Below are 26,500 nucleotides of genomic sequence, written 5' to 3'. Positions count from 1 at the left end.
CAAACCACTCCAGTTTGATGCTTCTCCGCCCTCAGGTAAACAGTTAGAGTGGCAGAGTCTTTTGATCAGTAGTTGGTTCCTAGACTTTGGGTCGCCCCCCTGACCATTTGCATTCCTTTGTGTGAAGGAATCTGCGCGGGTTTTTATCCCCGCCTTGGAATACAATATTAAAGTTAAAACACAGACATATTAAAATATCCGGTTCCGTTATGTCCAGCGGGTCCAAACTTTCCAGATCTTAATGTCGGAACTGGGACATCATATGATCCAAGTCTCAGCCTGCTGCGACCTTCAGAACCGGAGATACACAAATACCACTTAAACCGTTTCATACTTTAACACAAAATTCTCCGGTGTGTGTGTGGTGCAGACACTGACATTATAATGAAACATGGGAACAGGGGAACATACATTTTCCTGACATGACAAGGTGTAAGCCACATTCCTGGACCGTAGTCCAGTTAACCCCTTGCCTCCCTGGTGAGGTCCGGGGGTGGCCATATGGGGTGCAACCCCTTTAATACCGGGCCACCCCCCCTCTCCCTCTACAAAGTGGATAAGCCACTCCAACCCCAGTCAGGGAAAACCTTAGTTAAGTTATTGCTCAGGTGAGCAGGCTTGCGTTTCTTTTGTATGCCGTGTGGCAGTCTCAGTGCCTGGGACTGAATAAACCAGGCAGTTGCCTGTTTAAAGGAACAGCACGTTACGCCTCGTCATTTAACCTACCCTAAAAGACCGTGTTCTTACAGTCCTGGACAGACGGCGGAGCCCCAGAGTAAGCCGTTTGTCACAATATATATATATGTGTGTGTGTATACAGTGGCCACCGCCTTTATCCTCGTGCAGCCGTATCGGCGCAACTCTGAAAACCGTGGGCAGATGCAGTATTTGATGCGGTATGTTCCGGTATTTTAAGCCGCGGCCGTCTTTATCCTAGTGCATTGTATTAGCGCTGTCTCGGCATGAATGCGGCATGAACGCGGTGAAGTGCGTGGCATTCAGAAAAAATACCCAAACAAAATCGGAGATGTTGGAGAATAAAAGGGGCCGTGATAGTGTATATATATATATATATGTGTCCACTGCACAAGGGATTCAGGGAAATTACATGCAAATGAGCACACAGTGCCACCATTTGTCTCAAGCCCACATTACATGGAAAACCCTTAAGCCAATGCATGCTGCTTTAAACACAGCTTTTAAACATAGCCTGGGATGAGATGCAAAGCCAATAAACCCACTCACAGACAGACAGTTTCGACCTTGTGGGTCTCATCAGTGTGAGGTTGGTTGCAATTTGAGACATGAGTAGGTCTTCACCACACATTATTTGTTATGGTGGGTGAAAAGGTGACTAAAACCCTCCAGCATATAAAAATATGAACACACACACACACCAGTTGTCAATCATTCTAACAATTCGTCCTCTTAGTGAGTATAAATGATGTGATTGCACCCAGGGTTATCAATATGCTCTATTTTCAACATACTGCTCCGGCAGCTTTTATTCGAAGTAATCACTGGCTTGTATCTGGCATGTTCCTGGAATGCCACGCTGTTCACCCGGAGCATGCCGGGCTCCCAGCCAGGGTCATGCCCGGCTGACGCGCAGTTGATGTGTTTATTGATAATGGTTCGGATTTTAATAGGCTGCAATGCTCCGCGTGTCCGCCAGATGGCATAAATTCATGAATTGTAATGCGCCGAATCAGTAATGTGTCGGCTTGCAGGTGTTTCATTTAAAAAAGATACCGTACCACAGTGTGCTATTGTAACTTGGCCTTGGCCTTGAGACTGAAGGAAGAGGTTGCAAAAATGTATCAATTTAGGCTTTTCATATTAAAGAAAGACAAAGACCAGTTTCAGTTTGTGTTACACTATTCTCCAGAGACCCACCCGCCATGAGTGTTCAAGTGCAGCCTGCTTTCCAAAAACCTGGCAGAAGTTACGCGTATTTGATATGGGCCGCGATTAATGCAACAGATGATAAGACGGCAACAGTTGCTCAAATTTATCAGTATTTTATCGAAAACTATGACTTTTACAAATTTTCGCCAACTCCTCATACGTGGAAGCGTGCAATAAGGAAAAGGTTATGTAGTGACCCCTGTTTTCACCGTATTGAGCCCCAATTCGTTGGAGGGTATTGGTGTGTGTCACCGGATTTTTCCCGTATCTATGATCATGGAGGCGGCAAAAGGCAAAGGGTCGTGTTAAAACCAACTAAGAAGCGACAGTCGCTGCCAAGCAATGCACCAGCACCAGCACCGGCTTCCAATGACGGTCCCACTGTCAGTGACAACCCTGAGCCTGAGGCTGAGCTGGATTTGGCAAGCAGTTTTGATGAAGCTTGCATGTACCTAAGCGATTTTCAGCCTCACCTGCTGACTACAGGTGGACTAGTCCCGCTGCCAACTATCGACGTGGATGATGAAGAAAGCTGGACTGGCAGTGGACCGGCGCCGGCGCAAGCTGAATGGGAAATTCAATGGTGAGTACTGTCTTGTTGCCGTATTATTTTGGTGGGGCTGGCTGGGTACTTCTTTAGGGGGCTGACCATTACTGTACTGTACATTAAAACTTTTCTTTTTGTTTTTTCTCAGAAAAGAAAATGGATAATGGGGGGATTTCGATGGGTAATATTTTACTTTATGCTGATGTTTTCCGGCCGTACAGTATACTGTGTAATAAACCCGAATAAATAAAACTATGCATTTATTCTACATGTTCAGTATCGTGTCATTATTTGTCTTCCACAGTATACTGTACAGTGGTATACAGTGCCTAACATCTATGGGCAAAAATAATTTTGTTCCTAGGTGCCCTAGAACAGAAGTTCCCACGCCAATTGCCCGTGAACTTGACCGCGGCCCTAAGTAGTTCCCACGCCAATTGCGCGAATATAATGTAAAATAACCCGTTCTGTGGGTCTGAGCGGGTTGAAATTTACCTGGTCGTCATGCGGGGGGACCCTTGCCATAGTGGCAAAATATCAGCCTTGCACGACCCCCGGAACCGGAGGTACCAAAAGACAGTTTAAAGGCACATTACCAAAGTGGCTTTTTTTCTGCCATGCAAGTCAATGGCAGAAACCTGAACTTTAACATCACCCGATGAACCGAAGTTGTGGGTTCCAGGTTTCTGCTCATTCTGAATTAGCCGGTTCAAAGCTTTCTCCGCCATTGCGCTCAATGGTAGGACCCTCCTCGCCGGCGTGACCCTTTCTCGCCGCCATTACTGCTCGGACCCTGTTGGGGTCAAGTGAGGGGGTTCCTAACATCTAGGGGCAAAATGAATTTTATTTCTAGGCGCCCTAGAACAGAAGTTCCCACGCCAATTGACCTAGTTCCCACGCCAATTGCCGTAGTTCCTACGCCAATTGCACGACCAGCCAGTTAAAAAACAGTGCAGCAAGCCTCTACAGTACATTTGTTACACTGGCAAAGGAGCAAATGGAAACAATGTGAGGCAATTCAACATGGTCTTTTATTGGTGGAGTCAGTATAAAAACATTTATTTACAAATACTGTACAATGTTGAAACATTTAAAGTGCACAGCAATTCTAGCCATCCATACACAATAATACATTCTGCAGCCTTTATTAAATTCTTCTGCCTGCCACAAAACATTTTTGGTGCATGGGGCACAGGGAGTTAAAGTGAATTGCTTTTTATGTACTGTATTTGGGGGTTGTCTTTGGGGGTTTATTCATCAAATTATTATGATGAACTGACTTTTGAAATTACACTGCTGTTAACTACAGTACAGTATTTCAGCCACACCTCCAGAGTTTTTAATCCCTCCCTAGCCAAGCATATTGCCATTGTGTTCTTAATCTGCCCATAGCCGAGCTACAAACACAGTACGCCTGCGTCTAATCACACCATCCCCCTCCCCCAACCCTTAGAGGCCTGTTGTTTGAACGGTAATGCTTTGGAAAAACCCCTGTCGAATTTGAAATGTAAATCTGATGTGCACAGCACTGTGAGAATTGAGAGTACACTGAGACAGTATTTCATCAGGGTGTGAAAATATTTGTCAGTCACTATGGTTTACAGTCACATGTTTTTAATACAATACAGTACATTCTTTAATATCTTTAAAATAAAAATATATAAATCCTGGTAAAATATTTTATAAATAAATAAATAAAATAATTCATTGGTGCACTGTAGGGGTGGCTGTCAATGATTATGATTCGCAGGAAAGTGAATAAATATTTATTTTATTTCATCAGGAATCAAAAAATACAAATATAAAAATAATCAGGAATAATACATACAGTAATGCAGTCTTTATTAAGTTATTTTGGCAGCTTGAAATTGGATAACCATTTGGAAAACCTTTTGTAAAACATGAGGAAACATGAGTAATGCACATTTATAAGAATATTATTTAATACTACAGTATATACAGTACAGTACTGTAATATACAGTACTGTATAATATACTGTACTGTATATACTGTATAGTAAAATTATTTTTTCTTTAGTCTTTATCTTTTCCTCATTCTGTCTGCAGTACATTACTGTAGTTCATTGAGAGAGGAGAGGTTTTGTGTACATCATTGCTGCTGTTTATATACTGTACATTTGACTGTACAAGCAGATTTGACTGAACACAACACCTCCATCCCCCTAGGCCACCGTTTTTCCTGGAACGACAAGAAAACCAAAAATGAGTGCAGTTACTGTACTGTATTATGGCAGAACTACTGTAGGTGGCTGGTGCAGCTTTCTCTGGAAAGAAAAAAAATGGGGCAGTTAGTGGGCAGTTACTGTAGTACTGTCAAACTAGTGTACTGTATACTGTACTGGAACTACTGTATACTCTGACTACTGTTAAATTCTATGTACTGTAACCTGATGGCTGGTGCTGCTCTCTCTGTAAAGAAAAAACTAACTACTGTATACTCTTACTATCTGGAAAGAAAAAATCTGTGCCATACTTACCTGTAATATACTGTACTTACAATACTACAGCACAGTACTACTTTCCTGATGCTTGCCCATTACGCGTGATGACAATGGGCAACACAGTGGCAATATGGTCTATATATTTATTGCAGCGTTCCACGGTGAGTACATCGTTCCAAAAACTCAGTATGCCTTTCAACAACTTGTCCTTTTTGGAGGGTTTCGCCACTTTCCGGATATGGTCCTTCAGCTGATGCCAGACCATTTCGATCGGATTGAAGTCTGGCGACCTGTCATTGGAAAGAAAGGACAATTGGTTTAAGAGCTAAAAACAGTGGGGAACAAAAATGGGACATGGTCTACTGCACTTACTCCGCTGGCGTCTTCACCCAGTTGATGCCGCGCTCAAGGATATGCGCCGTTGACGCAGTGTGCTTGGGATCGTTGTCCTGGTAGAAGCGGTGACCATTGGGGAAGTCGCGTGTGATGTATTGCACTATCTCAGGCACAATGTTGTCTTGGAAGAAAGCTTTATTCATGATTCCTATAGCAAGAAAAGAAAAGTGCTCAGAAAACTGCACAATAGTACAGTACAGTGCATACGGTAAGGCAACACTAGTCAAGTACAGTGCATTAGGCGACATTATATTTGATAAATTTTACCTTCAAAGATGACAATGCATCCCGGTCCACGCCTAGAAATGGCACCCCACACATGCAGCTTCACAGGGTGTTTTGGCCGCGGCTTCAAAGATAAGCGGCCTTTTTTGTGGAACGCAAATCGTGCAAATCTCTCCAGCGACACAGTAGACTCATCAGTGAAGATGCAATCCTGGAAAGTCTCCCCGCTGTCGATCCATGCCTGGGCCTGGAGCACTCTTTTGATTTTGTTTGCGTCCCGTATCATGGGGTACACTCTGTAATGACAAGGAATAAAAAAATTTTTTAGCGGCACAGTGCAGTACACAGTGCTAAACAACACTTTTACCTCCTGTACTGTCCAGTACTAACCTCACACGTCCATAATTCCATCCAATGCTGCGTCTCATCTTCTTTATGCTGGTCTCGGATACAGTCAGATTGTGCTTTTCCTGCAGAGTGTTTTTAACCCTTAATGCACTCCTCTCATCATTCTCCTCACTTATTTTGTCCACCAGAAGAGTTGTCTCCCTACAATGTAAAGAAAATATATTGTTTTATTAATATGCAGCAATATAAAATGTATATACTGTAAATATAATGTTGTAATATTAAATAAATTGAAATATACAAAAAATATAGACTGCTGTACTATAAATATAAATATACACAATAAATATACTGTTGTAATATAAATATACATCCTACTGGTGTATATACCGTTGTAAGATAAATTGAAATATATACAAAAAATGTATACTGCTGTACTATAAATATAAATAGACAAAATATATATACTGTTGTACTATAAATATTAATATACAAAATAAATATACTGTTGTAATATAAATATAAATATACAGTACATCCTATACAGTATATACCGTTGTAAGATTAATTGAAATATACAAAAAATGTATACTGCTGTACTATAAATATAAATAGACAAACTACTGTATGTTGTAATATAAATCAACAGAAATAACAACAGTATTACAGTAGATACAGAACTGTACTGTAGATGTACAGTACAGTTTTCTATATTTTTTTGTTGTTAACTTTTATAAATATACTTACGCTTTTGTTACCCTTGGTGCCTTTTTCTGGTCTCTGTTTTGTCCGTGTGCATGATAGCTCAAGGTGTTTAATGGCACAACGAGGCCAGAAGTAGCTAACCAGCATTGGATAGCAGCAATTCGGTGTCCTCTCCTGTACATCTCCTTAATTCGCATGCTGAGATCCTTTGAAATCTTTTTAACAGGCATTGCTGCGAGTAGAAAGAAATACAAACACAAGAATGTATATTCGATGTTTAGTCGATGTGTATTCTATGTGCAGTGAATCCACAAAATGGATGGTGTATTTATACGGTAATGACTCACACGCCCACTTTCAACACCTGTACCTGGCCGCCATGCATAAAAGGTCACACACGTTGCATAGGCCACCACTCCAGGATCTTTATCTGAACTTGCCCTTGTCCAGATACTGTACTGCATTGTGCCACCTGCTTCCATGGAGCATCCCCGGTTCTATGGATGCAAGAACCCTCTCACCTCTGCCGTGCCTGTCATGCTGAAAAAGCGAAAGGCAGGAGCCATTTCCAAGCCAAGGGCAAAGCGACAGGCTAAGGCCAATAAAGAAAACCTTCTGCTGACCCCAAAGGTTAAGGGTTTTCTTAGACGTAAGCCTTATTATGTGAAGAAGATATACGGTGATGTACTCTCGACACAAAACAAATGGCAGCCAACCCATCGAATCCGCAGACCACTTCCTCCCATATGCTTCGACGACTCTGCTGTAGCTGTCCCGGAAATCTTCATCCCGGCTTCTCCACCCCCATCTTCTCCGGTTCCATCTGACGACAGGTCACTTTCTCCTTTGCGCTTAGACGACTCTGCTTATCGCCCGGAAATCCAAAGGTCACCTTCTCCATCCCTCTTCGACGACGCTGCCGCTTCTCCTCTACCGGGTATCCACAGGTCACCTCCTCCACTCTCCTTCGATGCCGCTTCTCTCCATGGAACCCCCATCTCATCTTCCATTGCACCCATCCCCCAAGATGTCCAGACGCCATGCACAAGAAGCAGCTCGTTGGACCGGATGCTGAATGGGATAAGTGTGGATCTCCCCGGGAATTCTATTGTGCTGGCAAAGATAGATCTGCTTCTGGAGACCATGTTAAATGTGGACCAACGGATGCTACAAATGGAGCAACGGATGGATCAACGGATGGAGAAGATAGAGGCTAACATTGCGGGCATACATTATTTGCTCGGTGCTAATGCCCCTGTTTCCCCGACGCCGGAGCAGGAGGGTGACATGGATGTGATGAATGGGACCTTCGACCCCCTTCCTTCACCAAGTGCACCCCCTCCACCAGAAGATGTAGTGTACATGTATGCTGTTGAGGAGGACATGACAACCCCGTCAAGACCACGCCAGGAGACAACACAGCGACCACGACCGGAGGAAAGCTTCCTCCCAGACATCCTACCATCGCCCGTCGCCTCAAGCACACCCGTTCCCAAAAGACCTACACCGGCTCGCATCGAAACAGTGCCCGACATCACCCTGTGCGATCTGCCATCGGGGCTCAGGGAGAAGTATAGGGTGATGAGTGCTGGTGTACCCCACAAGTATGCCTTGATCATTTTTAAGCACCATGTTCCCTACACGTTGTACTGCAAGTGGGTGTTCAAAGTGAACTATGAAGGAAATCGCGTTAAAAAGGCCCTTCCTGCCAATTTAAGGAAAAACATTGTGGAAGAAATGCGGCACTTTTATCCAGTTACAGATCCTGTAATGAAAGGCGTTAGAGACTGCATTAATGGCGTTTTGCGCCATGCAAGGAATCGGCCATGTATGGACAATGTGGAGGACTGTCAGTGAGACCATACTGTTGTGCTGAACTGTATTGTACTGTACATGTTTTGCCCTTCAGTACCTGCTGTACTTAAACAAAGGAGATGTTGATGTGTGGTTTTTTTCACAGGACATGCACAACTCCAATCCCTGAGGGCCGCAAACAGGCACGGTTTTCAACGTTGCCCTGAAAACCTGCCCTGTTTGCTGCCCTCTAGGACTGAACTGGTGCAGGTCTGACTGACAGTGTTGCGCACCATCCCACTGTACTGTACTGTATACAGTACTGGGTTTCTTTAATAAAGGAGATGTTACTTAAAATGTCACTTTAACTCCCTTTGCCCCATGCACCACAAATGTTTTGTGGCAGGCAGAAGAATTTAATAAAGGCTGCAGAATGTATTATTGTGTATGGATGGCTAGAATTGCTGTGCACTTTAAATGTTTCAACATTGTACAGTATTTGTAAATAAATGTTTTTATACTGACTCCACCAATAAAAGACCATGTTGAATTGCCTCACATTGTTTCCATTTGCTCCTTTGCCAGTGTAACAAATGTACTGTAGAGGCTTGCTGCACTGTTTTTTAAGTGGCTGGAATTGGCGTAGGAACTACGGCAATTGGCGTGGGAACTAGGTCAATTGGCGTGGGAACTTCTGTTCTAGGGCGCCTAGAAATAAAATTCATTTTGCCCCTAGATGTTAGGAACCCCCTCACTTGACCCCAACAGGGTCCGAGCAGTAATGGCGGCGAGAAAGGGTCACGCCGGCGAGGAGGGTACTACCATTGAGCGCAATGGCGGAGAAAGCTTTGAACCGGCTAAGTCACAATGAGCAGAAACCTGGAACCCACAACTTCGGTTCTGTTCGACCTAGAGGGCTCAGATTCGGTCACCATGTAGTCCTAGTTGCGGCAGGATTGCATGGCAAATTGCGACCCTCTCGTGGCAACAGAACGGAGTCAGGGTGATGTTAAAGTTTAGGTTTCTGCCATTGACTTGCATGGCAGAAAAAAAGCCACTTTGGTAATGTGCTTTTAAACTGTCTTTTTGTACCTCCGGTTTCGGGGGTCTTGGAAGGCTGATATTTTGCCACTATGGACTTACAGTATATACAGGATTTATATATTTTTATTTTAAAGATATTAAAGAATGTACTGTATTGTATTAAAAACATGTGACTGTAAACCATAGTGACTGACAAATATTTTCACACCCTGATGAAATACTGTCTCAGTGTACTCTCAATTCTCACAGTGCTGTGCACATCAGATTTACATTTCAAATTCGACAGGGGTTTTTCCAAAGCATTACCGTTCAAACAACAGGCCTCTAAGGGTCGGGGGAGGGGGATGGTTTGATTAGACCAGGCCAGCCCAACTCGTAAAGTGAGAAGGGCCGAACTGCTCCAAGGAAAAAAAATTTGGGCCGCACGGGTTAAATCATCATCATCATCATCATCATCATCATCTCTCCTCCAGCACCTCTCCATCATCATCATCCTCATCTCCCCCAGAACCCCTCACTATCAACCTTTATGATACTCCCCATCTATCTCTCATACACCCATCTCTCCCCCTCACCCACACAATACCCCCCTCCACATCAAAAACATAATACCCCCTCCACATCCCCCCAGCCCATTCCATGTCAGCAGCCCCCCCCCCCAAGTAAGCATCCCATGTCAGCATCCCCCCCATGTCTCTCTTCCCTCAATATAACACTCTCTCCCCCTCCCCTAAATCACACCCTCTCCCCCTCCTCTCAATGACACTCTCCCCCTCCCCTCAATATGACACACTCGCCCCCTCCCCTCAATATGACACACTCTGCCCCTCCCCTCAATATAACACTCTTCCCCTCCCCTCAATATGGCACTCTCTCCCCCTCCCCTCAATATGACACTCTCTCCCCCTCCCCTCAATATGACACTCTCTCCCCCTCCCCTCAATATGACACTCTCCCCCTCCCCTCAATATGACACTCTCCCCCCCTCCCATCAATATGACACTCTCCCCCCCTCCCCTCAATATGACACTCTCCCCCTCCCCTCAATATGACACACTCTCCCCCTCCCCTCAATATGACACACTCTCCCCCTCCCCTAAATCACACCCTCTCCCCCTCCTCTCAATATGACTCTCTCCCCCTCCCCTCAATATGACACTCTCCCCCTCCCCTCAATATGACATGCTTCCCCTCCCCTCAATATGACACTCTTCCCCTCCCCTCAATATGACACTCTTCCCCTCCCCTCAATATGACACTCTTCCCCTCCCCTCAATATGACACTCTTCCCCTCCCCTCAATATGACACTCTTCCCCTCCCCTCAATATGACACTCTTCCCCTCCCCTCAATATGACACACTCTCCCCCACCCCTCAATATGACACTCTCTCTCCCTCCCCTCAATATAACACTCTCTCCCTCCCCTCAATATGACACAATCCCCCCTCCCCTAAATGACACGCTCTCCCCCTCCCCTCAATATGACACTCTCTCCCCCTCCTCAATATGACACACTGTCCCTCCCCTCAATATGACACACTCCCCCTCCCCTCAATATAACACTCTCTCCCCCTCCCCTCAATATGACTCTCTCTCCTCAATATGACTCTCTCTCTCCCTCTCTTCAATATGGCACTCTCCCCCTCCCCTAAATGACACTCTCTCCCCCTCCTCTCAATATGACACTCTTTCCCCCTCTCCTCAATATGACACTCTTTCCCCCTCTCCTCAATATGACACTCTCTCCCCCCCTGCAACTCACATCATACCCCCCCTGCACCTCACATCACTTCCCCCCCCCTGCACCTCACATGTCAGCAGCCCCCCCTCACATGTCAGCAGCCCACCCACCCCTCACATGCCAGCAGCCCACCCACCCCTCACATGCCAGCAGCCCCCCCCTCCCTCACATGTCAGCAGCCCACCCCCCCCCTCACATGTCAGCAGCCCACCCCCCCCCTCACATGTCAGCAGCCCAGCCCCCCCTCACATGTCAGCAGCCCACCCCCCCTCACATGTCAGCAGCCCACCCCCCTCACGTCAGCACCCCCCCTCACATGTCAGCACCCCCCCCACCTCTGTACCAGCCCGTTTTTCACACCCCCACCCCACCTCTGTACCAGCCCGTTTTTCACACCCCCCCACCTCTGCACCAGCCCGTTTTTCACACACCCCCACCTCTGCACCAGCCCGTTTTTCACACCCCCCCCACCTCTGCACCAGCCCGTTTTTCACACCCCCCCCACCTCTGCACCAGCCCGTTTTTCACACCCCCCCACCTCTGCACCAGCCCGTTTTTCACACCCCCCCACCTCTGCACCAGCCCGTTTTTCACCCCCCCCCACCCAGCCCGTTACACACACACACACACCCAGCCTGTTACACACACACACACACACACACACACACACACACACACACACACACACACACACACACACACACACACACACACACACACCTTTTCAGCACATCCTCTCCCCGGCACTAAGCCCCGCCCCCAGCATGCTCTGACCTCCAGTCCCCGGCATCCTGCATCCTCCTCATGCTGCTTCTGCCCCCGCGCGCGCATTTCAAAACCCGGGGGCGGGGGGAGGGTGGGGGGGAGGCGAAGGAGGCGGGGGGAGGCGAAGGAGGAGGGGTTGGGGATGAATCGCCGCCATTTTTTTAAACTTAAATTTTTTTTTATTTTTTTTAATTTCTTTCATTAATTAAATAACTGGCGCCCGGCCGCCAGAGAGGCCAGGCGGGCCGCATGCGGCCCGCGTGTTGTGCAGCCCTGGATTAGACGCACGAGTACTGTGTTTGTAGCTCGGCTATGGGCGGATTAAGAACACAATGGCAATATGCTTGGTTAGGGAGGGATTAAAAACTCTGGAGGTGTGTGGCTGAAATAGTTAACAGCTGTGTAATTTCAAAAGGCAGTTCATCATAATAATTTGATGAATAAACCCCCAAAGACAACCCCCAAATACAGTACATAAAAAGCAAGTCACTTTAACTCCCTGTGCCCCATGCACCAAAAATGTTTTGTGGCAGGCAGAAGAATTTAATAATTTAATACATAAAAAAAATGTAATTTAATTTAATACATAAAAAAATGTATTATTGTGTATGGATGGTTAGAATTGTTGTGCACTTTAAATGTTTCAACATTGTACAGTATTTGTAAATAAATGTTTTTGTACTGACTCCACCAATAAAAGACCATGTTGATTTTCCAAAGCATTACCGTTCAAACAATAGGCCTCTAAGGGTAGGGGGAGGGGGATGGTGTGATTAGAAGCAGGCGTGCTGAGTGTTTGTAGATCGGCTATGTGCGGATTAAGAACACAATGGCAATATGCAGCAGATCAACGACCCAGTGGAGAGAGGGGGATGGTACTGTAGGCTAGGGTGACTCAGCCGATTGACGCTTGGCTAGGGAGGGATTAAAAACTCTGGAGGTGTGTGGCTGAAATACTGTACTGTAGTTAACAGCAGTGTAATTTCAAAAGGCAGTTCATCATAATAATTTGATGAATAAACCCCCAAAGACAACCCCCAAATACAGTACATAAAAAGCAATTCACTTTAACTCCCTGTGCCCCATGCACCAAAAATGTTTTGTGGCAGGCAGAAGAATTTAATAAAGGCTGCAGAATGTATTATTGTGTATGGATGGCTAGAATTGCTGTGCACTTTAAATGTTTCAACATTGTACAGTATTTGTAAATAAATGTTTTTATACTGACTCCACCAATAAAAGACCATGTTGAATTGCCTCACATTGTTTCCATTTGCTCCTTTGCCAGTGTAACAAATGTACTGTAGAGGCTTGCTGCACTGTTTTTTAACTGGCTGGTCGCGCAATTGGCGTAGGAACTACGGCAATTGGCGTGGGAACTAGGTCAATTGGCGTGGGAACTTCTGTTCTAGGGCGCCTAGAAATAAAATTCATTTTGCCCCTAGATGTTAGGAACCCCCTCACTTGACCCCAACAGGGTCCGAGCAGTAATGGCGGCGAGAAAGGGTCACGCCGGCGAGGAGGGTCCTACCATTGAGCGCAATGGCGGAGAAAGCTTTGAACCGGCTAAGTCAGAATGAGCAGAAACCTGGAACCCACAACTTCGGTTCTGTTTGACCTAGAGGGCTCAGATTCGGTCACCATGTAGTCCTAGTTGCGGCAGGATTGCATGGCAAATTGCGACCCTCTCGTGGCAACAGAACGGAGTCAGGGTGATGTTAAAGTTCAGGTTTCTGCCATTGACTTGCATGGCAGAAAAAAAGCCACTTTGGTAATGTGCTTTTAAACTGTCTTTTGGTACCTCCGGTTCCGGGGGTCGTGCAAGGCTGATATTTTGCCACTATGGCAAGGGTCCCCCGCATGAGGACCAGGTAAATTTCAACCCGCTCAGACCCACAGAACGGGTTATTTTACATTATATTCGCGCAATTGGCGTGGGAACTACTTAGGGCCGCGGTCAAGTTCACGGGCAATTGGCGTGGGAACTTCTGTTCTAGGGCACATAGGAACAAAATTCTTTTTGCCCATAGATGTTAGGCACTGTATACCACTGTACAGTATACTGTGGAAGACAAATAATGACACGATACTGAACATGTAGAATAAATGCATAGTTTTATTTATTCGGGTTTATTACACAGTATACTGAGAAAAAACAAAAAGAAAAGTTTTAATGTACAGTAATGGTCAGCCCCCTAAAGAAGTACCCAGCCAGCCCCACCAAAATAATACGGCAACAAGACAGTACTCATCATAGAATTAAAATTCATTTTCCCCCAGATGTTAGGAACCCCCTCACTTAACCCAACAGGGTCCGAGCATGTACAGTACAGTACTGTACTTTAAAATAAAATTAAATATGCAATTTTACTATTACTGCGCGCACACGCACAGACTGTGTACTGTACTGTAGGTTGAAGCGCGAAGGTATTAGACTTCAGAGACAACAGCTCGCAAACGCCCCCATGCGTTTTTACACGGAATTGCAGTATTGCAGCCAGCGGCAATAAAATGCTTAAATCACGGGCGCGAAATAACGCAATACACTCCGGGAGAAAACGTTACTAAACCGCACATCACCGGGATATTCCGAAATTCGAGGAACTAGCCAACTTCGAATAAAGTTGGTCGCCACTGTATACAGTGACTCATTCCGGTTTTGTTTAATCAATACGTCTTAATTTTAAACTGCAAATGTATTGCTTTTTTTTTTATATATGCAGAACATCTACAAAGCACATCATGTTCTATGATCACACAATTATACAATTATTTTACTGTACCAATTGTGTAGCGTTATGTAATTTTCTTTGCAATTTTATTATTTTAACATTTAAGAACATACTGTATATAGTTGGTCTGTATTGTCTGTATTTTCAGCTTATAAATTGTCATCTAGTGCAGAGTTATATTGATCTGTATCTGCTCTACAGATAAATACTGTAAAACTCTGCACTAGATGACAATTTATAAGTTGGAAATCCAGACAATACAATAACAAGTATATATGTTCTTAAATTATTCTCTATAATATTGTGGGTTATTTTAACTTTGTACTGTATGAAGAATATCAGTCTAGATCGGTTAGAATTACCTGTTTGTCACATAGCAAAGTAAGTTTGCATTGATTACAACTGACTTCTCTATTTGTTGACATCCGTTGTTGGGCAACGGAGACTATTTAAACCCATTGACAATGTCAGCCAATCACCCCCTGAATAAGTCACCACGAAACGCGCCGGGCCGTTGTGACGTCATTCACGTGATTGACTCTGCTTCTCTCTGGAAAAACGCCACTGTGTGAAGCTCTTACCTCTCTTTTACACACATTGCGGGACACTTAGACAAGTCGTTTGGAGCCAGGTAGCCTATCGCTGGTTCTGGAAGTACAGAGGAGCACTGCAATATAGGTGATCATACTCTGAGGGGGTGATCCATTACCTGCACAACTGATACCGGACCCGTTCTTCAGCTGGTGACGCCAAATTTACAGATATTCTCTCAATTGAATGTGTTTTATATCCATCATGTGAGTGAAAGTCCTGGCGACTAAACACTTTTATCTTCAATAAATTGAATAACAATATTATGCTATGGAGCTGGCACTTCTGTTATATATATATATTTTACTCACCATAACTTAACTCAGTATTATGGTTTAGCCCAGCGGTGCGCAAACTGTGGGGCGCGACCCCCAGGGGGGGCGCGACACTGCCGACGGGGGGCGCGGGGTTTACAGAGGCCCCGCGCGCTTCCCGAAGGCACTTAAATTAAGTGCCGGGGGAGCTGCAGGGCCTCTGTAAACCTAACTTACCGTGGCTCCGGCGGCTTCCTCCCTGCGGCGCCATGGCAACGCGGCGTCAAAATGACGCCGCGAGGTCATGTGACGTCACGTTGCTATGGCAACGTGACGTCATTACGCCGGAGCGCGGGTAAGTTGGGGTTGGGGGGGACGCGGGAGCGAGGGGACAGCCATCAGGGGGGCGCAGGGAAAAAAGTTTGCGCCCCCCTGGTTTAGCCTATCCCATAAGCCTCTCTTGCATTCCCAGTAAAATCAACCCCACACTGATGAGACCCATCAAGGTCGAAACAGCTGTCTGTGGGTGGTTTTCTGGGTATGCACCTTAACCCTGGCTGTGCTCAAAGCTGTGACCATGCAGCAAGCTTAAGCCCATAGGGAACCATGTTAAAAATGGTTATTGAGGCAAAAAGTGACACTGTGTGCTCATTTGCATGTAATTTCCCAGAATCCCATGCTGCAGTGGAAGTGATGTATGCTGGGTGATAATGGGGAAAGGTGGGGTTGCAGACCTGCCTAAGACATGCAGATGAGCATACAGCTATATTTGCATATATATATGTATATATATTTGCATATATATATATATATATATATATATATATAAAATAAAATGTAGATTCCTTACCAGGCAGACCAGGAGTCCAAGACCACGCAGCAAGAACCGAGACAGCACTCAGATTGATATCAAATATAAATGTATTGGAAAAAAAAAAGGCACATACAACCGACGTTTCGGTCCTGAAACAGGACCTTTCTCAAGGGAGTGCTTACCCTTATGTGACAAAAACCACCATTATATACCCACATGCAACACCATTAGCAAACAGTGATAGGTTAACAACCTGCCCCTCCTCACTGGATCAGCTGAAAGCAATTATACACAAAACGATCTAAATGACATCATTGCTATGCAATCTATAAGACCCGGAGTGTCTGTATGGGGGAACCCTTAAAGCAGAAGCCCGTGAGCATGCACAGGTGTGCAATGTCAGGCGCGAGTGTAAATGTATAGACCCATGCGCCGAAATACAGCGTCTAGTATCGTCATAGCGATACCACAGAAGGGGGACCATCGCGCATATGTATACTAATATGCCAAAGCACGGAGCGCGAGAGAGCGACACCATTGCGCATGCTTACAGGGACGGAATATGTGCGTCTCACGTTGCCATGGCGATATAATACCGGGGCAGTCATTGCGCATGTATGCGCTGACAGTCTAAAACACAGAGCGCAAATGGAAGCCCATTGCGCATGCTTGCAGGTAAAGCATGTAAAAGCCAGAATAATTGGTAGAGTATGAACGCAGCTTAAACGCACAGCCTAAGGGTAAACTGAAAACATTAATGAGCATGTCCCCCTGTATGTTGCTTCTCAACCCCCCCCCCCTTTTTCCTTTACCTTCCTTGCCTACACACTCATGATTTTTATATCTTGCTTTTTATCTTTATTCAGCACTTTGGTGTTCACACTGTATTGTGCCCCCTCAGGATGCATTATCTCATGCTCATTAATGTTTTCAGTTTATCCTTAGGCTGTGCGTTTAAGCTGCGTTCATACTCTACCAATTATTCTGGCTTTTACATGCTTTACCTGCAAGCATGCGCAATGGGCTTCCATTTGCGCTCCGTGTTTTAGACTGTCAGCGCATACATGCGCAATGACTGCCCCGGTATTATATCGCCATGGCAACATGAGACGCACATATTCCGTCCCTGTAAGCATGCGCAATGGTGTCGCTCTCTCGCGCTCCGTGCTTTGGCATATTAGTATACATTTGCGCGATGGTCCCCCTTCTGTGGTATCGCTATGACGATACTAGACGCTGTATTTCGGCGCATGGGTCTATACATTTACACTCGCGCCTGACATTGCACACCTGTGCATGCTCACGGGCTTCTGCTTTAAGGGTTCCCCCATACAGACACTCCGGGTCTTTTAGATTGCATAGCAATGATGTCATTTAGATCGTTTTGTGTATAATTGCTTTCAGCTGATCCAGTGAGGAGGGGCAGGTTGTTAACCTATCACTGTTTGCTAATGGTGTTGCATGTGGGTATATAATGGTGGTTTTTGTCACAAAAGGGTAAGCACTCCCTTGAGAAAGGTCCTGTTTCAGGACCGAAACGTCGGTTGTATGTGCCTTTTTTTTCAATACAGTACATTTATATTTGATATCAATCTGAGTGCTGTCTCGGTTCTTGCTGCGTGGTCTTGGACTCCTGGTCTGCCTGGTAAGGAATCTACATTTTATTCAATATTATATGGGACAAGCACTGGCTTTCTACCTTTATTGCGAGTGACATCTGCCTTTGTATATATATATATATATATATATATATATATATATATATATATATATATATATATATACACACACTATATATATATCACATAGTTACCAGTCCAAGAACCAATAAAAGAGACAGCATACAGCAAGGAGTAATCCAAAAGTAATGTATTAGAAAACACACTGTTACACGAATGCATTCGTGTAACAGTATGTTTTCTAATACATAACTTTTGGATTACTCCTTGCTGTATGCTGTCTCTTTTATTGGTTCGTGGACTGGTAACTATGCTGCATCATTTTATGGGACAGGCATCTGCTTTATGCTCTACATCAGTGTGCTGACTGGCTCTGTGATTATATATATATATATATATATATGTATATATATATCTATATATATATACATATATACATATAAACACACACACACACACATATATATATAATTCTTTGTGAAGCGCGGAGTACACTTTTGGCGCTATATAAATAAAGACATACAATACTGTATATATATATATACACACACACACACACACACACACACACACACACACACACACACACACACACACACACACACACACACACACGTATGTATGTCTGTATATATATATATATATATATATATATATACTGCACCGACACACTTTATTCGAGCAAATACCCAGTATGTACCTGGCAGATACCTGGAATGCGCCGCTCCTCACCTCTGACAAGCCCCGTTGTGTTTGCCTTCCCAGCCTGGGTTCATGCCTGGCTGACGGGCGGCTGATCTGTTAAATGATAATGATTAGGATTTAATAGGCTGCAATGCTTCGCGTGTCTACCAGATGGCATAAATTCATGAATTGTAATGCATTATATATATATATATACTGTGCAGTTTTGCAGCCAGCGGGAATAAAATGCTTCAATCCCTGCTTGGAAAATACCTCAATGCACTCGGGCAGAAAACAGTCACAAACCTCAATACACCCGGGTATACCCGAATTCGTGGGACTAGCCGAGCTCGAATAAAGTGTGTCGCCAGTGTATAGCAGGTAATAAAGAACCATAGGCACTCCGTCTGAATAGAAAGAATGGGTGCAAATCCTGTACAAATAAATAGACAATACGATACCGCACGTGGACGAATATCAGAGGTGATGATCACCTTGACAAAGGTCCCGTTTGAGGACCGAAACGTTGGATATGATGTTTTGTTGAACAAATACATGATTTTTGATATTCATTTGGAGTGCTGCCTCTGATATTCGTCCACGTGCGGTATCGTATTGTGTATATATATATATATATATATATATATATATATATATATATATATATATATATACACATATATATATGTACACATGCCTGCATTTCCTTACAACATCTCCCCTGGATCAGAAATACAGCGCTGATGTAATTACCAAACTGATAGAATACATCCTCACACACAACTACTTCAGCTTCAACAAAGAAATGTACCAACAACTAATGGGGCTGCAATGGGTACCAAGATGGCACCGCAATATGCCAATCTTTTCATGGCAAATCTTGAACAAAGATTCCTAGCTACATACCTCCACAAACCCTACAAATACTACAGATACATTGATGACCTGTTTATAATATGGACAGAGGGTGAAGAAAACCTAAAACAATTCCACGAGTCCCTGAACTCATTCCATCCATCAATTAAACTCAAAATGGATTATTCGGCAAACCTAGTAAACTTTGTAGATACTACAGTAACACTTGCGTGTACTGACTGATATGTGTGGTTGATTTCAAGTGCTGGTTGTTTGAAGTGTGTGCAGTTAGAACCAGAAGCAGTTTGAACAAGGAAGCGGTTAAACAAGGTATAGTTATTGAAGTACAGTTTACTGTTAGTACTTCTAAACTTCATAGTTGCTACAGTAGATTGAGCAGGATTGAAAATGCCACTCAATGCTCATCTTGCCACATGTATGTGCACTTGGAGCAGCTGTTCCAAGGAGCATACCGCTGTGAAAAGTGTGATCGGGTTGTCTCTTTAGAATCAGAGATTGCTGATCTTAAGAGGCAACTTGCAATATTGAGGGACATTGGCAATCTTGAAAGGGAATTAGAGCTCACTGAGCAGGCCCTTGCTTCCACTAGTGGTGCAGATGGTGGCGCTGTTAGTGAGGAGCAGGTAGGTAGCTTGGTTGCTGTTAGTGAGGAGCAGGTAGGTAGCTGGGTGACAGCTGGAAGGGGAAGCAGGGGCAATAGGGAGAGGCAGGTCGTTTCTGAGCTGACACATCCCAATAGATTTGCCATGTTGAGTGAAGATATTGGGAATGTTGGGGCAGAAATGGCAAGGCTGGGGGAGACTAATTACTCTAGCAGCCAGGGGAATAGTTCCTCCAGCACAGAGGGGACTCAGGATGCTCAGATACAAAGAAAGATTGTGGTGGTAGGGGACTCCATTATTAGGAAGGTAGATAGGGCAATCTGTTGCCATGACCGCATGAACCGAACAGTTTGTTGTCTCCCGGGTGCTCGGGTTCGGCACATTGCGGATCGGGTAGACAGATTGTTGGGGGGGGGGGGGGCTGGGATTGACCCGGCGGTCTTGGTACACGTTGGCACCAATGACAAAGTTAGAGAAAGATGGAGGGTCCTAAAAAATGATTACAGGGATCTAGGCCAAAAGCTTAAGGCAAGGACCTCCAAGGTAGTATTTTCTGAAATACTACCAGTGCCATGTGCTACCGCAGGGAGACAGTCAGAGATCAGGGAGGTTAATGCATGGCTAAGAAAGTGGTGCAGGAAGGAGGGGTTTGGATTTTTAGAGCACTGGGACATCTTTATTGAGAGGTGCCATCTATATTCTAGGGACGGATTGCACCTCAATGAAGAGGGATCTTCTGTGCTAGGGGGGAGAATGCTAAAAAGGTTGGAGGAGATTTTAAACTAGGATGGAGGGGGGAGGGGAATGAAACAGATAATGAACTAAATGGAATAGATGAGGATACAAGGTGGTATGGAGGTAGAATGGGGGCAAGTGCAAGTTTGACAAGCAGTGAGACACCCATAGTAAATACAGATAATACTAGAAAACTTCTAAAGACTAAACAAAGTGGGCGCAGAAAGAAAGGAGCAGATAAGATAATAGTACAGGCTGAAAAAAACCTGAAATGCATGCTTGCTAATGCAAGAAGCCTGACAGATAAAATGGGGGAGCTTGAATTAATAGCTGCAAGGGAGCAGTATGATATCATAGGCATTACTGAAACATGGTGGGATGAAACTCATGACTGGACAGTTAATTTAGAGGGTTATTCTCTTTTTCGGAAGGATCGGCCAAATAGAAGGGGAGGTGGAGTATGTTTATATGTTAAACCGGATCTAAAACCTATAATAAGGAATGATGTCTATGAAGGGAATGATGAAAATGTAGAGACTTTGTGGATAGAAATTAGCAGTGGAGGCAAAAGTATAAATAAAATGTTTGTGGGAATATGCTATAAACCACCAAATCTCTGTGACATTGAGGAAGCTAAAATACTTTTGCAAATGGAGAAGGCATCAAAACTGGGTCATGTTTGCATAATGGGGGATTTTAATTATCCAGACAGACTGGGGCAATGAGATTAGTGTTACAACAAAAGGGAACAGGTTTTTGGGGGTGCTTAAAGACAATTATATGACCCAAATTATTGAGGAACCAACCAGGAGAGGGGCAGTTTTGGATTTGGTATATAAAACAATGTAGAAGTAATAACAAATATTCAAGTCCTGGAACATTTGGGTAACAGTGATCATAACATGGTCTCATTTGAAATAAATTATCAAAAAACAGATTACTTGGGTTCAACAAAGACCTTCAACTTTGGAAAGGCAGATTTTAATAAACTGAGGTTTAATCTAGTAGTAATAGAATGGGATGATGTTTTTGCAGGGGAAAATGTAGAAGATAAATGGTCAGTCTTTAAAACATTGTTAGAAAAGCACACTTATCAGTGCATACCCTTGGGTAATAAGTATAAAAGAAATAAGTCGAAACCAATGTGGCTAAATAAACAGGTAGGGAAGGAAATGGACAAGAAGAGGAGGCGTTTAGATTCTTTAAGTCAGAAGGGATAGAGACATCGTATCAGAATTATAAGGAATGTAACAAAAATTGCAAAAGGGCAATCAAATTAGCAAAAATGGATAATGAAAAAAGGATTGCAATAGAAAGTAAGGTCAACCCTAAAAAATTCTTTAAGTACCTTAATAACAAAAAAATGAGAAAAGAAAATATAGGACCCTTTCAGTGTGAGATGGGTAGGCAGATTATTGGAGATAAGGAAAAAGCAGAGGTATTAAACAAATTCTTTGCCTCTGTGTTTACCAGGGAAGAATCAAGTTCAATAGTAGTGCCGCAGGAGGAAGCCACAACCTCCATATTAATGAACAATTGGTTAACTGAGGAAGAAGTTCATAAGCGACTTGAAAAAATTAAAGTTAATAATGCACCTGGCCCTGATGGCATACATCCAAGAGTTCTCAAGGAGTTAAGCTTAGTACTGTATTGATGCAGAGAAAGTAAAATGATACACAGAGGCAGAATTTAATTCATTTCATTGCATTATCTATTACATTATGCATGTGTCATGTAACTTAGGAATTCCATGCCCTTGCGAAGATCAAATGCCTTCATAGTGGAGCTGGCAGGGTTTTAATTTTTCCTCTACAGTACCAGCTCCACTTGCTCATGGGGACAACTTGTTTGGGTTTTGTGAGTTACTTGAGTAAACCAATATTTCTTATCAGAAGGAGCGTGTCTCTCCTTACCGCTGCATTAGGCCATGTTAATAGTTCTTGCGCATGCGCGATGGAGCACGTGAAGTAACGCGCACCTGTTGCTTGCCCAATTTCTGTACATACTTTTTGCATGGTGGGGAGGCGTAACTATGAAGTCACGCGAGTGATTCGCCCTCATTGGCTGAACCGCACATGTGACCCGGCCGTCACGCGGCAAGAACAATTTCATTTGTATTCTCCAGAATCACTGAGCCACTCCTTCAGCCTTTGCTCACTGAGCCACTCCTTCAGCCTTTACTCACTGTGCCACTGCTTCAGCCTTTGCTCACTGAGCCACTCCTTCAGCCTTTACTCACTGTGCCACTCCTTCAGCTCTTTGTGATAATCAGGAGTTTTACATTTTGAGAGTAACACCAAATATTAGGAGGGAAAAGATTCCCCTCTTCGTCCAGGAGTTGTGTGCATTTGATAATATATTTGGAATTTTTAGTGTTGGGGGCTCAGGACTTAAAGAAACAATTTTATTTATTTACAAATATATTGGTACTATTAATTGATAGAGGGCACAAGCCCCCATCAAATCAAGGGTACTTATAAATTTCAGTGAGTAAAATGTGTTCTTTGGGACTCTTAGGCCGCCGCGTCCATGATTAGTGCGACCGCGTGAGCAAAATGCCGAAAGGCAATGATCGCGGCCATAAATGCGCGTGTGAGCGTACAGGGGTGTGTGGTGTGCGAAGAATCAAATCCATTTGATTTTGCCGCGCGATGGCTGGATCACAGGTGCGCTGTTTTGTCAATGAGGGCAAACCGCTCATGTGACGTCAGAACGCCTCCTGGCACACCCTCGGCACGCCCCATGTCGCGCAATCCAACAGGCCATGTAAACACTCCAGCAACAGGCAAGCATGAAGCCACACGCTCGCTCGCGGGCGCACGGGCACTATGGACGCAGCCTTATGAAAATGAACTCTCCAAGAAGTGATGTTCGCGAAATGTGTCAACTCTGCAAAGATCGAAATAAATGGAATAAAACTAGATGAAGGTGAAGACTATGTTTATATTGGACAGCAAATAACAATGGATAGGAACCTTTTGAGTGAAATCAATAGGAGAGTGAAGATGGGATAGAGCATATTTGGAAGAAACAAGCCAATATTTCAATGGAACCTTCCACTGTGGCTCAAGAGGAATGTTTTCAATCAGTGTATTCTGCCTGTGATCATGTGTGGATGTGAAACTTGGATCATAAATGTGAAGATATTTTAGAAGCTTTAGACAACTCAAAGAAGCATGGAGAGATGTATGCTGGGCTGTGTTTCCGGCTTCCGGTCATTGTGTTTGAGGGTCCCTTTTAATTATATATTAATAATCAAAAAGATTATTTGGTATCTTGCTCTTAAAGCATTAATGTCCCTAATGGGGTTTTATATATATTTATTTATGTGTGTGAGTGTGTCTGTGTGTGTGTAAAAAGAAAAGCAAGCACTCCAATAGCAATAATCCGAAGGACCTGGTGCTAGCCCCATAAAAATGTTAACAGTACATTACCGTCCAGCAGAACGTCAATAAGGAGCAGCACTCAGTAGAAGATATCAAAAATTGTACAGGCATACCCCGCATTAACGTACGCAATGGGACCGGAGCATGTATGTAAAGCGAAAATGTACTTAAAGTGAAGCGCTACTTTTTTCCCACTTATCATGCATGTACTGTACTGCAATCGTCATATATATGCATAACTGATGTAAATAACGCATTTGTAACAGGCTCTATAGTCTCCCCGCTTGCGCACAGCTTCGGTACATGTAGGGAGCTGGTATTGCTGTTCAGGACGTGCTGACCGGCGCATGCGTGAGCTGCCGTTTGCCTATTGAGCGATATGTACTTACTCGTGAGTGTACATAAAGTGAGTATCCTTAAACCGGGGTATGCCTGTAATAGCAAAACCATTATATTTAATATTCAAGGACTCCATTTCCACAGGCTCAGTACCACAAGATTGGCGTAAAGCAGATGTGGTGCCTATATTTAAAAAGGGAGCTAGATCACAACCGGGAAATTACAGACCTGTAAGCCTGACTTCAATAGTAGGGAAACTACTTGAAGGTTTAATACGGGATAATATTCAGGAATACCTAATGGAAAATAAAATTATTAGTAATAGTCAGCATGGATTTATGAAGTATAGATCTTGCCAAACTAACCTTATTTGTTTCTTTGAGGAGGTAAGTAGGAATCTAGACCAGGGTAATGCTGTTGATGTGGTCTACTTAGATTTTGCAAAGGCTTTTGATACGGTTTCACACAAGAGGTTGGTGTACAAAATAAAGAAAGTTGGACTCAGTAATAATATATGCACCTGGATTGAAAACTGGTTAAAGGACAGACAACAGAGGGTTGTCATAAATGGAACTTTTTCAGGTTGGGCTAAAGTCGTGAGTGGAGTACTTCAGGGATCGGTACTGGGACCCCTGCTTTTTAACTTGTTTATTAATGACCTTGAGGTTGGGATCCAGAGCAAAGTCTCCATCTTTGCTGATGATACTAAATTGTGTAAGGTAATAGAATCAGAGCAGGATGTAATTTCTCTTCAGAAGGACTTGGAGAGACTGGAAACGTGGGCAGGTAAATGGCAGATGAGGTTTAATACAGATAAATGTAAGGTTATGCATTTGGGATACAAGAATAAAAAGGCGACTTACAAATTAAATGGAGATATATTGGGGGAATCCTTGATGGAGAAGGATTTAGGAGTGCTTGTAGACAGCAGGCATAGCAATAGTGCCCAATGTCATGCAGTAGCTGCAAAGGCAAACAAGATCTTATCTTGCATCAAACGGGCAATGGATGGAAGGGAAGTAAACATAATTATGCCCCTTTACAAAGCATTAGTAAGACCACACCTTGAATATGGAGTACAATTTTGGGCACCAATCCTAAGAAAAGACATTATGGAACTAGAGAGAGTGCAGAGAAGAGCCACCAAATTAATAAAGGGGATGGACAATCTAACTTATGAGGAGAGGCTAGCTAAATTAGATTTATTTACATTAGAAAAGAGGCGTCTAAGAGGGGATATGATAACTATATACAAATATATTCAGGGACAATACAAGGAGCTTTCAAAACAACTATTCATCCCACGGGCAGTACAAAGGACTCGGGGCCATCCCTTAAGGTTGGAGGAAAGGAAATTTCACCAGCAACAAAGAAAAGGGTTCTTTACAGTAAGGGCAGTTAAAATGTGGAATTCATTACCCATGGAGACTGTGATGGCAGATACAATAGATTTGTTCAAAAAAAGGTTGGACATCTTTTTAGATGGGAAAGGTATACAGGGATATACCAAATAAATATACATGGGAAGGATGTTGATCCAGGGATTAATCCGATTGCCAATTCTTGGAGTCAGGAAGGAATTAATTTTTCCCCTTAATGGGGTTTTTTGTTTGCCTTCCTCTGGATCAATAAGTATAGATATAGGATAAAGTATCTGTTGTCTAAATTTAGCATAGGTTGAACTTGATGGACGGAAGTCTTTTTTCAACCTCATCTACTATGTAACTATGTAACTGAAAGATGGCAAACTACACACATCTGTATACAAGAAACCAACTGACAGATGCAGTTACCTCCACAACTCCAGCTTCCATCCCACTCATACAAAACAAGGTATCATACACAGCCAGACTATAAGATACCACCGCATAT

General features: G+C 43.8%; 2 protein-coding genes across 2 annotated transcripts in view; one reads left to right on the top strand and one right to left on the bottom strand.

Annotated features, from left to right (window-relative positions):
- Positions 1–26,500, top strand: part of LOC142464322 (uncharacterized) — a 237,333-nt gene that overhangs the window by 93,085 nt on the left and 117,748 nt on the right. The gene's annotated exons all lie outside the window — the stretch shown is intronic.
- The window catches only part of LOC142464324 (uncharacterized), a 64,743-nt gene continuing 53,182 nt past the window's right edge, over positions 14,940–26,500 (bottom strand). The window contains 1 exon segment of the mRNA XM_075567818.1: positions 14,940–15,316. Coding sequence (XP_075423933.1) covers positions 15,277–15,316 — 40 coding nt within the window. The 3' untranslated portion in view covers positions 14,940–15,276.

This window comes from Ascaphus truei, chromosome 12 (genome assembly GCF_040206685.1).
Source record: "Ascaphus truei isolate aAscTru1 chromosome 12, aAscTru1.hap1, whole genome shotgun sequence".
NCBI classification, from domain to species: domain Eukaryota; kingdom Metazoa; phylum Chordata; class Amphibia; order Anura; family Ascaphidae; genus Ascaphus; species Ascaphus truei.
The sequence above is the reverse complement of the archived record's forward strand: the minus strand, read 5'-3'. Positions and strand labels throughout refer to the sequence as shown.